A 12,994-nucleotide genomic window follows, 5' to 3' on the forward strand; every position below is an offset into this window, starting at 1 on the left:
TCATTTATATACTATGAAACAACGTTTCTCCCTCGAGGCTTGGTCCACTCACAAATGCTTCTTCTAAGATTGTTGACGTATTGATAACTAATAGTTATTTAACATAATTATTATGTACCATTATTTCGTTGATTATCGGGTTGGAAGAATTGGTTCAATTTTTTAATTCATAGAAGATTTGGTAAACAAAGAAAAATAAACCCAAATAAAAGTGGTTGAATGGATCAATAGAACAGGCAAAGAAGGTTGCATAGATTATATTTATATACTGTACGTTGATCCTTGACTTGAATCGCTCACGTTTTTGTGTATTCACATTCACAAGCAACTTGCCCTTAGTTTATTCAACTTTTCTTCGCGGGGGCGTTTCTTTTGACTCCTTTGTAACTATCAATTAAAGAGGGGACTTTGAGACACTACCGATTAAAGAGTTTATCACTTTAATTTTTTCACAATATGTGATTAGTGAGCTAAACTCCGAATAAATAATTTACACTTATGATATGATTAAAAGATATATTTTAAAAAAATAATATTGTGATTAAGTTTTCAAATGGTCATTTAATAGAGAAGTTACAAAGTATTATTTCTCATTTTTATGATTTGAAAAATGGAAATGCAAAGGGATTCCCAAAAGACACGCAAAGTTGCCCCATCTCCCATAACCGAGAGTAAGTCCAGAAGAAGCAACATGTTGAGGACAGTAGCATGACGGTATCCCAGCTTCTTGTAGTAGTACTTTATATTTTAGTTACCCTCCAATCACAAACACCACAGTGCAAAATATGATCCAGTTTCCCGTCACAGCTAATAAAAACATTTGAATCAGATTTAGAAGACAGCCATTTAGTTGCATACATAAATCACAAAATTTAAAATATATGATATGATTCCCCTTCGTGTTTCTCGAAGACGTCGAGTTCGTTCTCTTGCTTCTATCCATAAATCACACTATCACATTAAAAAAAATGCTAATTGAAAAACATTTGCGTCTTTTTTATTTAAACTTATTTCAGAGAAATAATTCTCTATAGTTATTAATTTTTTAAAAGTTATTTCTTCTAAAATAAATACTACGTACTAAACAACCCGTATTAAATGTTGCCATGTACTTCTTACTTGCATATTGTCATCTAATAATTAAAAAATTAAGAAAATTTCTAAAAAGATTTATATAACTCAACATGTGTCACGTCCAACAAAATCCAAGGAACTGAAACCCATAAAAACAAGGGAAAGAGATCATCACATTTGGTTAACTAAAGCCTGCTTCGTGTTTTACTTAACTAGTTTACTTTTCCCGGCCTCAAGCATTTGTAGCCTTAAGCCTTAACTATTCACATGAAAAAAGAAGGAGAAAAGGATGTGTATGTTTAGAAACAGGTTAGCCAGTTCCTTTGCACACTAGTTAAATTGCTGTACACCCAGTATAAGATTGACAATTCCAATATCGTTCTTTTCTAAAGTTGATATGGATTTATAATCAATAAGAATAAGCTTATGGATTCGCAATTAATTTTCATCTTATTATAATTAATTTTGATCTAATGATGTATTTTTTTTACATATATAAATTTTAAATAAAAATTTATATATGTAAACAAATTAATTATTACATCAAAATTAATTATCACAAAATTTATTATGTAAATTTACATGTGCATTAAATATATATTAAAAATTTTAGTGTTATATATAACGACATTAATTATTTTATAGCATAATTAGTCTATTATCTCAGTTGATTAAAGCGTTGGGTTAATAACCAAAATGCTCTTTGAGCATTTCACCTCATCCTTTCCTATCTTGTTACTCTTTTCTATTTTTCTTTCTTTATTTCTTTTATCCTTTCCTATGTCTCTTTCTTCATTCATTCATTTTTTCCTCCCTTCTCTTCGCTCATTCATGCATTCATGATTTTTCCAACCATTTCATGGCTGATGAGATATGAAAGCCTTGTTTTTGTTATTGAATAATTTTTTTGATTGTTTTGGGTTTGTAAGGAGTGCAATGATTTGTTAAATTAGGCTCAATGTCTGGAAAAGAACACGAGTTTGTGAGTGTGATTCAAAAGTCAAAAGTAAGTAAAGAAACATATGTTATATTAGGTTGCAAAAAGGGGGGGAAAAGTACAAACAATACAAAGACAAATTAGGATACAAGTCCACTAGAACCATAAATTGTAGGTATCCTTTTAAATTAAAAGGATTATCATTCATATATTAGTCATTTAAGCCCTAAAGAAAAAAAAACTATGGTTAACCAATTGACTAAAAACATGATAAAGCTAGGTCAAATTTTGTTAAAAATCAAAGATTAAGACCAAACAAATGTTGGCACCATCAAAACCCAATGAACGTCAAAATTATCATCGCAAACAAATGATACCAAGAACAAAAATACAACATCTGATGAAGTTTATAGAACACGACAAATATGTTTATTGGCTTGCACAACTAGACAATGAAGATGTCATCAAAGATATATTGTGGACAAATTCAAATTCCATCAAACTACTAAATTCATTTCCAATAGTATTGATTTGTGATACAACTTACAAGACAAACAAATATTGTCTTCTGTTGTTGAAAATTGTTGGTATCGCTCCAACAAGCATGACTTTTGTTGTTGCCTTAGCTTATTTAAGTTATGAGAGAACATATAATTTCGAATGAGCTTTAAGCAAACTGGAAGGATTGTTGGTGAAAGATAACGTTTTACCTCTGGTTATTGTCGGTGACAGGATCTTACTTTCATAAATGCATTGGAGACTGTGTTTCATTCTTCAACCAACTTGTTATGTGTGTTCCACGTTACAAAGAATGTCTATGCAAAATGAAAAATCATCGTGGATAAGGTTGAAGAGTGGAAAAATATCATGGATGCCTAGAAACTATTGTTGTAGTCTTTGGATGAAGAACCGTATAATGAACGCTTGAAAAACTTTACAAATCGGTCGCACGTTATAACGTATTTGTTGATTGTGTCCAAAATACATGGTTGACGTCTTTTAAGGAGACGTTTGCACAAGCATGGGCTAATCGAGTGATTCATCTTGAAAACACAACAACAAATAGGTATATAAATTATTTGACATTGATTTTTTTTAACGTTTCATTTTGTTAAATTTTTTTTTTTACATTTTATTTTGTTACATAATAGGGTTGAAGGCACACATGCGAGATCGAAGAGGTCACATCATGATAGCATGGGAGATTTGTGTAGTTGTTGAGATGCAATGAATAATATGCATGTCTTGCAACATATGGTGATTAAATGCATGTTTGGTTTGGTGTTAGGGAATTGATTATGAGTTCATAATTGAATTTGGATACATTTTCACATGTTTGATTTTATGATGATGAAGAATTCATAATTGATTATGGGTGAAGCAATTTTGAGTAGCTTTCGAGTTGGATCTAAAATGTTGTACTGAATTTTACTCTTAACTTTATTTTTGTATAAAACATCCAAACATAAACTACACCACTTCAAAATAAATTTTAACCAAAATTAAAATTTCATTCAAAATCAATTTTGTCAACGCTCATTCAAATACACACTAAGGGTTCATTTCATAAAAACACAAATGTGGTAGAGCACATGTTTAATTCCTTGCTATATAACAAGTTACGTGGCTTTGTATCAAGAGAAGCACAAGACATCCTTTTCCATGAATTACAACGGATTGACACCATAGGTATTGACTGTTTTCCTTGTGACTGCACACTTAAAGTTAATCACGGTTTACCATGTACTTGTGAACTTAAACAATTGATTAGTATATATGGTTCTATTTCCTTGATGTCTAGTCATGTACATTGAAAGATGTTATCCATTTGTAGTTCAAAAGACACAGGTGACTCTTGGGTGAACTTAATCCTAACACATGAGGTTGATGCATTGCTAAAGAGATTTTCACAATTAGACGTTTACGATAAAATTACCTTAAAGAGTAAAGTCTGTCAACTTGCATTTTCAAATATCACTTCAATGTGTCCCCTCCAGAGAAAGTTAAACAATGGTGCATCAAAGTCTGTGAAATCTGCTAGACGCAAACCTTCAATGTTGGATCATTGTCCCGGTAAGTTGCAACAGTACATTATGAACGCTAAAGATGTCATACTGGATGAAAATTATTGTTATAGGACAGTTACATCTTTGTTAGGCCAGGGTGACGAGTCTTGGTCCACTTATCTAGGCTTGAAGTTGGACCTTCTTTCCACTTAGGAGACCCATGTCAGCTGTATCTTGTCTTATTGCAATTGAATTTGTCAATGGAAATCACTTTCTGCATGTATACAATATTAAATAAAGATAACATTTACTTTTGTAAGTTAATATTGATTTATTCGTTAACTTAGACTTTTGTATGATAATGTACATTTTTTTAAGGGATGATTGTCCCTTGTCTTTTGTTGTACCACAATGGAAAAAATATTACACACCCAAAACCTGTTCATGGCAAAAGTATTACATGAAACACGTTTAAGTTTCAACTTAATAAAATTTCAATCAACTAAAGGATCTCAATATGTACTTGACGTTTATAAGGATTAAAATAATTTTAAACATTTAATATGTATCTAATTAATTTTATGAATGTGTATTTCAATACGCAGTAGACATTTATATGAAATTTTATTTATACATGAGTTTTTTCTTTTTGTGAAACCTATTTTGTGTAACCATTAGAAAAACAAACAAAAAAATGAAATCACAATTCCATTATGTAATTTTTTTATTTTCTGTAAAAAAAATTGCAACAGAAGTATGATTCCACTATACACTGTGCAACAAAATCACACTTCTGTTGTACATGTCATACATAGCTCTCTTATACAATAGAATCATATCCGTTGTGTATTTTAGGTGAGGGTAAACTTGGAATTTTTGAATGATGGTAGGGGCCCCTTGTATATTAAGATCTTGATTTATGCATCTCTCCATTCAAAAAATAAAAATAAAAGAATTGAACCGTTTTTTGTACTTTTTAAAAAAAAATTTGTTAAATGTTAGTTGATCATGTATTTTATTATAGTTTGATGATTTAGAATATGATTTCTTATTTGATGCATTTGAATTCCATATTTGAGTTGTAATAGAAAAATAACCGTTGATGTCACAATGAAAGAAATCATTGTAAAAGTAAGAAAAAAATCATATATAATAGTTTATGATTGGATGATATTGTAAATCTCTTTTACATTATTACTACATAACCTATTTTTTCATTGGAAAATTTATAAATAAAAAAACGAAATAAGATGTATAAATAAAAAGAGAGGACACAAAAAGGAATCCCCTTTGCAATTTGACGTTGGAGCCCAATTTAACGAAGTGAGCCTTTTCAACCCAAAGGTGAGATCCTAAATCCAACCCAAGAAAAAAAAAAACATAGGTGTTATTCAAACCGGGCCGAATCGAAACAGAACTCTATATAAATAAAAAAACCTAAAACTGAGGTTCGTCCCTTATTTAACTCTAGGGTTTACAGAGAAGCTAAGAGGCGCAGCCGTAGCAAAAGCTCGTGGAATTGCTAGCAATGGGTAATTTCTGAAACCGTTGTTCTGTGTTCGTTCGTTCATTGTTGTTGTGATGAATTGGTGTAAATGATAAAAGGCATTGTTTTTGTTGTGCAGCGAGGATCAAGGTTTACGAGCTGAGGCAGAAGACGAAGGCTGATCTGCTGAATCAACTGAAGGACCTGAAGGCGGAGCTTGCCTTGCTTCGTGTTGCTAAGGTCACCGGTGGTGCCCCTAACAAGCTTTCCAAGATGTAATAACCTAATCTAAATAAATTTTTGTTTGTTTTGCCTATGAGGTGTTTGTGTTAATTACTTATTTTGAAATTGGGGTTTGCAGAAAGGTGGTGAGGTTGAACATTGCCCAGGTTTTGACGGTGATTTCTCAGAAGCAGAAGGCTGCGTTGAGGGATGCCTACAAGAATAAGAAGTACTTGCCTCTCGATCTCCGCCCTAAGAAGACCAGGGCTATTCGCAGGAGGCTTACTAAGCACCAGGTATTGTTGTTATCATTATTGTCGCTACTGTTATTCTTCTTTATTTGAGTGATTATCTGATTTAGTTTTGTGTAATATGCCTTGAATGTGTGTCATCTTTAATATGCTGCTCCAGAGAAACTTTTATCGGTTATTTATTTAAGTTATCTATCCATTCTACTCGGATCAATTTGTGTGCTTGTTTCTGTGCGTTTTACGAAATACTTGTTTCTTGTTCAAATTCCAATTTAATATTCCCCAGTGCCCTTCTGCACTGTTTGGTTAGAGTGAAGGTGAGAGGCCAAAAGTACCTTCCATCTAATATTGGGGGTTGGTTTTGCATCCTTCCCCTCATTTGAAGCAAATAGTTTTGAATTATTATTCTTTTATCAACAAAAATAGTTTTATATTATTTTAATAATTTGGATATACATTGGCAGCTTCTAAGTACTAATTTCAGTCATAGCCCTAACTTTGTTCCAGGAATACCATTTAGTTTACCTGGTCCTGTTTGAACAACCTTAGTTAATCTTGTCTTTCTTTATTAAATTCAGTACGATCTTCATAAGGTTCTTATTAATGAAATTTGATGGGATCCGTAGAAGAAACTTGTCTTCCGTTTATCAATAGGATTCCAAGTACTTGGATCAACCAACAGCTTGATTCTAGCTGAGCTTCTCATTTTCTTAAGTTCACAAAAAAATATTCAATTTGAATTAATTTTTTAATATAATATAATCCATAACAATTTCTTCATTCCGACCACAAATGCTTGAAATTTTGAGTTTCATTAACTGCTATACCCGCAATCTTTGAAGGAGCTGTTATGTGGGTGCTGAAGACCTGAGTTCAAAATGTATTATAAAGTGTGTAAAGGGTAGCAGCAGTTCTCCATTCACGTTACCTAATCTATATGGAATAAATATCATGGTTGGGAATTATTATTTTCAGATGGATATAAATGTTTCTTTGTACTATTAATTTTAAATTAAGAAAAATAACCTTGATTAGGATTTGTACAAAGTCTTTTGAATTTTTATGGAAACAAACAAATCCTAAATTTCCTCATGCACTATTTTAAACAGGAAAATACAACTAGTTGTTCTGCTCTTTATTGTTAATTTTTATAAATAGTAATTTATATGTTACGGTTGTAGGATGTGCCTTATTCTTTTGTAATTGTCTTGCTTCTATATTTGTTGCTCATAAGCTTTTGCATTTCTTGTTATTCAGGCATCATTGAAGACAGAGAGGGAGAAGAAGAAAGAGTTATATTTCCCACTAAGGAAATATGCTATCAAGGTGTAACTTTAGAGCAATCTTATCGGTTAATTGGACATTTACCTCCTTTATACTCGACAAGTTTTGATATATCTCGTTTTGTAGTTTCATGTTTATTGCTTATTGGCTGTGTTAAACTTCATGTCTTCTTTAGACCTGGGGTTTCTTGAAGCTACCAGGATTTATGGGTATCGTTAGTTTCCGTTTAATATTGATGAATCCGTTGCATTTTTGTCATTTGTTTTTATCAGCATTTCCATCTGCATACATTTAGGTATAATGTCTCCACACATTTTTTACGTTTCACGATAGTACCTAAATTCCGCTCTACCAAGCATCTTCATATGGGTTATTTTCAATAATCATCTCTATTCGGTTAATTGAAAAACAAATAGTGTTCCAAGTAGGAAGTAGAAAAATAATATATTATAGGTTAAAATATGTTTTTCTTTCTTGTAACATAATAAAGTTTTTTTCCATTCTTCCATTTTTTTTTCCCATTCTTTGTCCTTGCAAAATTTCAAGAGTTTAATGTCTGATGGTGTGAAATAGTTTTAAATTTGTCACTTAATTATAAATTATTATTTAAATTATTTTGAATGTTAATAAACTTATTATACTATACATCATATGGTTGTTTGTTTGGAACACATTAAAAAATTTTATCCTGTTAGAGTGTGTAATTTTTTTTCACAAATTTTAATTTACTTTTTGGCATTTTTGATGGCTGTATTTTTTAATACAAAACGATCACTTCGCACCACCATCTCTTCCCTAAACACCACTGCACAGTAAATCCATCACTTCGACAATTTTGTCACCTCCTTCCTCGTGCGCACTGCCTTGACTTTGAGCCTCGCGTGACCCACCCACCATCACTGCCATCGCGCACAGCAACCCAAATCACCCAATATTTTTTTAGATGGTTTCAGAATTTTCAATTGTATGTACAATTAGATGGTGGACATCTGTTTCTGTTGTATGTAGTGGATCAGTTTCAAGACGAAACCCACAAAAGAACCAGGGGATCAAACAACTCAAAGAATAGGTCAACGACAAAGAAAGGAGATGGAGCTGCAGTAGTAACATGTTACAGGGGGTAATTTCAGTTTCATATAAAAGGTAAAATATTGTTTCGAATGGTGCTGCATAGGGATGGTGGGCGCCAATACTCCCTCAAATTTGGGATAAGTTTGTTTTTAGTCTTTCAAATTTAAAATAGATATTTTTAGTCCAGCAATATAAGAAATGTGTTTTAGTTCATTTACTTAAAAAAAAGGGTTATACACTTATAGTAAATTTTTTTTACATCGCCATTCAATTAAAATTAATATGTGGTAAGGTTATTAAATTTTATGATAAATTGATAATTACATTAAAAATCATATTAACAATATGTGATTAAATGATAATGTAAATGTGTTTTAGTTTGTTAACGTATGACCATTAAACTTTTACTCAATCATCTTTAAAGATTTTATATTTTTATTATTAAACACTTTATCACATGTATATACTTTTCTTTCAAATTTCATTTTGACGACGTTAAAGTAAAGGGGCATAGGCAAATAGAATGAAACAAGTTTGTTTTTAAATAACAGGACTAAAAAAGTCAATTTTAAATTTTGAAGGTCGAAAATAACTTATTCTAAATGAACAACTAAAAATATATTCTATCGCTTTTCATATAATGTGAACTTATAAATTTTTAACTTTTTTATTCTTAATATCTTATTTTCAATTTATTCTCTACTATTCTAGTGTTTAAAAACGTTTAATACTTACTCATTAAATATTATTTCTTTATAATATTAAATTAATAAAAATTTACATTATCTCATTTCATTTTATAAAAATATTTTAAAATGAGAATAAAATTAAAATATTCATTTCTTAATTTTTAAAGATGGTAACTTATTTGAATACACCCCCCAAATTTCAAGTCCTAGCATCATAATTTATTTACACTTATTATTGCTAGTTCAATAGCTAGTTTTACAATCAATTAATTAGCTTATAAAGTTTTAATTTCTAACTAATTTTGTGCTTTCAACTAGACAAAAACGCTCTTAATGTATCCTTTTGAAATCATCAACATAGATAAAGTGACCTTATTTTCATACTTCACAGACTTGCGTAAACAATCAAAGCCAAGGAATTTAACAATGTAAATTTATACGAGGTATATATAATTCTCTTGCTCGATCACCACCTCTAAATACTGCTAAAATAAAATTATTAAAAGAGGCTTGCCAGACCTCAAAAATTAGCTAAATATTTCAAACTTGAATAATCTGACAATGGAAATTATGATTGGGGACAGATATAAATACCAAAATGGAAAAGTGTCAGAACCACAAAATTGACTATGTTTACAGAATACAATAAATATGCTAGTACTACTCGAATTAAAATAACGGACAAAGTGAACCTTCAATCTTAAATGTGCTTGATGTAATGTCAATGGTTCCCACATAAACCAGAAGGTGTAGTCCTGCAATGCAATGAACCTTATTGAAGGACCATATTATCTACTGGCCTACAAATGGATTGCCAACCTGTACATAACAGGAGGACCTCTCTGAGAGAATGTCCAGCTGCTTCCATAGTCCATGTTGGGTAATATTCGCTAGGATGAAACATGGACTCTTCTCTGTTTTCTGTAAGCAAGCTTGGCTCAGCACCATTCAGAAACATGTCTCCTTCTGATATTATGAAGCCAGACTTCTGCTCCTCTTTATCTACCGCCTAAGGAAACATTTTCATCACAACCATTAGTAGCCATTGGGGGGGATACAGTGCTGCCCAATATGGCTGAACTGAAGAGTAAAAACTAAATGTTTATTGGCATTATTTGAGGCACAGCCTTATCACACAACTGTGTATTTGCCAAAACAAATATATATAATCAAATTGAATATTTCAAGAAGCAAGCCCAATTATTTACATATTACATATCGGGAACCATAACTAAGAAACATATTCATGACTCAAAAACTGAGTTATGTTATAACAACAATAATCTTATCTCACTAGGTGAGGTTCATTGTATGAAACACACCATGCCATTGAGTTCAGTTAAAAACCAAATTAGAGCTTCACCTCATATATTATGCTGACTTTAAATGTCAGCCTTTATTGCATGACTTATAAAGATGAAACTCTAATCTGAATTGAAGAACACTGAAAACACCTAAGGAATTGCATTTTAGCATTGTTCTCAGAGTAAATTTGAGAACATGATAGGCCATGAGCTGATGAACCTAACCAATTACAATAAAATGAAGAGAATTATTTTACCTTCTCAGTATAAAATTCAAAAGTCTTTTTCTTAGTTCCTGCTTCATATACATTACACTGAGAGTATATCTGTAAAATGATTTTCAAGAAATCAATTAGTCTCCTAAATCTTGCACATCAGTTAGCATGCAAAGAAAATTTTAAAAAAAGATCTAAGGATGATAGCAGCACACTCACCTGGGATTCCACACTGGCACAAACAGCATATATCCCCCAGTTTCTGGTGTAATTGTTGTACAGATGAACTTTTCCAAATCTCACACGAGGCTGTCTTTGCCGTGTTCCATCAAAGAAACAATGGTGAATGGTCACCCGGATGCATCTATCACCAATGTGAGTCGGGTCAGCTCCAATGAGCATGGTCTTGTCATGCTGCCCAAAGCAACACCTGGTGCCACAAAGCCAACTAAGTAACCCATTACAATAATGCACATTTGACCAACAGATTCAGATCCTCTAAAATAAACTGAGCAGCTCTCTTGAAAGGATAAAGTAAGAAATCTCAATGCGTGTTTGAAAATACACCAGTGATCCACATTTCACTAAATTATCACGTCAAAACACACTAAAAGCAACTAATGGCATTAGAGTTGTGTGGATGGGGATCCAAACACACTGTAAGTCATTGATGAAAAAATCAATTATTGATAGTATAACAAATCAAGCATTAATTTTGTCATCAACAACTGAGATTGCATACGTTACCCTTACTCACTTAATAGGAGTCGAATATGTGACAAACCACTATTGTAATACAATTGAAAATGGAGAAAATAAGCCCACCTAGATACAGTGATATCGGTGCTTTGTCTTGTAATGTCTATGAGGCCATCATCGTAATCACGAAGGGTGCATCGATCAATCCATATATGCCTAGAATTTGGTTTGATTTGAATGCCGTCTACATCATGACCCCTGCCACCCTCAAACTCAAGGTTGCATATGATTATGTGTTCACATTCTTTGAGCCTCAAACCCTTCCCAGTCAATTTGACCCTCTGCCCTCGGCCATCTATTGTCTTATATGAGGACACACTGAGGTACGATGAAAGATGAATCGTACCCGAAACCTCAAACACAATCCACAACGGTTCCTTTCTACGACAACCTTCGCGAAGGGACCCAGGGCCATCATCTGAATGAGTGATCACAATTCACAAACTATAATTCAACATATTGTTCACATTACACCATTGTCATTATTAATCTTCTATTCAATTGATTGATTAAAGGAAGATAACATATATAGATGCAATTGATTAAGGTCGTAAGTACTAATTAGGATTGTCATGCATACAATTAAATAAAACGCAGAAAAGAAAAGAGCATAAGGTGACCTGAAAGAGTGGTGACGAAATAGAGAGGACCGTGGAGGCCACCAATGGCGAGGCGGCCGAAACCCTCGGCGCGACCGGCCAAGGCCCTCAAACTGGAATCAACGTCGCCGTATGGCAGCTTCTGCATCCCCGCCATTTTACATAAGAAATTGTTTCTACGAATTTAATATAGCCCTCACAAAAATGAATTTAATATAGCATTTTATGCCACGTAATTTTACTGTCCACAGGCATGAATAAAGTTGGGTTTTTCACCAAAATGGTGCAATTTTCTAAATTAATTATTAGAATGAGTTTATTTTAAAAAATACTTTAAACATATTTTTAATCCTGATCAATATCTTTTTTAGTCCTTCCGTCATAGTATTGTTAATGAAATCTATCATATTTTATAGTTTAATCTTTAAATATAATTTCTAGTGACTAAAAATAGTTAAAATATGTCAAAATACAAAAACAATTTAACTCTCTCTCCCTCCCCATCGTGGTATAGTTCTTCTTTTACTTTTTAGTTAAGAATAAAAAAAAGCCCAAATTCCAAACCCTATTTCTCTCTCTATCCATTGTATTTAGATATTTTCTAACAGGTAAAAATTGTCAAAAATCGTATTGAATATTAAACTATAAAATATCACAAATTTTGTGAATGACACTTTAATGGAATAAAAAATATATTGATCAATTTTAAGAAACTAAAAAAATAACTTTTAATTTGAGGAACTAAAAAAATTACATATTTAAAAGATTAAAAATATATTTAAACCTTAAAAAAATAAGATGATAAGTAAGTCATATTTTAAAATACACTTTCATATAAAGAAGTAGTGCACTCAATGAGTTGACTACATATATTAAGTTTGTAAAAAAGAACCTATTTTAATCTCCATAAAATAAACTCTCGAGAAGAAACGAAAAACTTTAAGTGTGACTTAATCCTATATTAAGGATTTGTCTCATCGGCCTAAAGAAACAAAACTTGTGGAGATAACTCAAATCCCATAAGAAAGTAGTATTTTAAAACACCAATTTTCATTTAAGTTTTTTTTTTTAAATTGTGAGGGTTAAAAGCTATCAAA

The 12,994-nt window shown here is 31.7% G+C and overlaps 2 protein-coding genes across 2 annotated transcripts; one reads left to right on the forward strand and one right to left on the reverse strand.

The window, feature by feature from the left end:
• Positions 1–5,407: 5,407 nt before the first annotated feature.
• Positions 5,408–7,518, forward strand: LOC114403514 (60S ribosomal protein L35-like). Its single transcript, XM_028366530.1, has 4 exons — positions 5,408–5,549; positions 5,643–5,778; positions 5,865–6,021; positions 7,234–7,518. The coding sequence occupies exons 1-4, from the start codon at positions 5,546–5,548 to the stop codon at positions 7,306–7,308; spliced, it is 372 nt and encodes a 123-aa protein (XP_028222331.1). The 5' UTR covers positions 5,408–5,545; the 3' UTR covers positions 7,309–7,518.
• A 1,982-nt stretch (positions 7,519–9,500) lies between these two features.
• Positions 9,501–12,076, reverse strand: LOC114403513 (probable pectate lyase 4). The gene is made up of 5 exons (XM_028366529.1): positions 11,919–12,076; positions 11,365–11,716; positions 10,759–10,969; positions 10,582–10,650; positions 9,501–10,029 (listed from the first exon to the last, which is right to left on the reverse strand). Exons 1-5 carry the CDS (start codon positions 12,052–12,054, stop codon positions 9,793–9,795), a joined length of 1,005 nt encoding a protein of 334 aa, XP_028222330.1. The 5' UTR covers positions 12,055–12,076; the 3' UTR covers positions 9,501–9,792.
• Positions 12,077–12,994: the final 918 nt, after the last annotated feature.

Source organism: Glycine soja, chromosome 20 (assembly GCF_004193775.1).
Source record: "Glycine soja cultivar W05 chromosome 20, ASM419377v2, whole genome shotgun sequence".
Lineage (NCBI taxonomy): Eukaryota > Viridiplantae > Streptophyta > Magnoliopsida > Fabales > Fabaceae > Glycine > Glycine soja.

Coding starts and splice junctions, on each gene's coding strand:
- LOC114403514 (XM_028366530.1), top strand. Junction 5,779..5,864: donor CCTAACAAGCTTTCCAAGAT/GTAATAACCTAA, acceptor TGGGGTTTGCAG/AAAGGTGGTGAGGTTGAACA. Junction 6,022..7,233: donor GGAGGCTTACTAAGCACCAG/GTATTGTTGTTA, acceptor CTTGTTATTCAG/GCATCATTGAAGACAGAGAG.
- LOC114403513 (XM_028366529.1), bottom strand. CDS start 12,054: ATGGCGGGGATGCAGAAGCTGCCATACGGCGACGTTGATTCCAGTTTG. Junction 11,717..11,918: donor TTTCGTCACCACTCTTTCAG/GTCACCTTATGC, acceptor TCACTCATTCAG/ATGATGGCCCTGGGTCCCTT. Junction 10,651..10,758: donor GTGCCAGTGTGGAATCCCAG/GTGAGTGTGCTG, acceptor ATCATTTTACAG/ATATACTCTCAGTGTAATGT.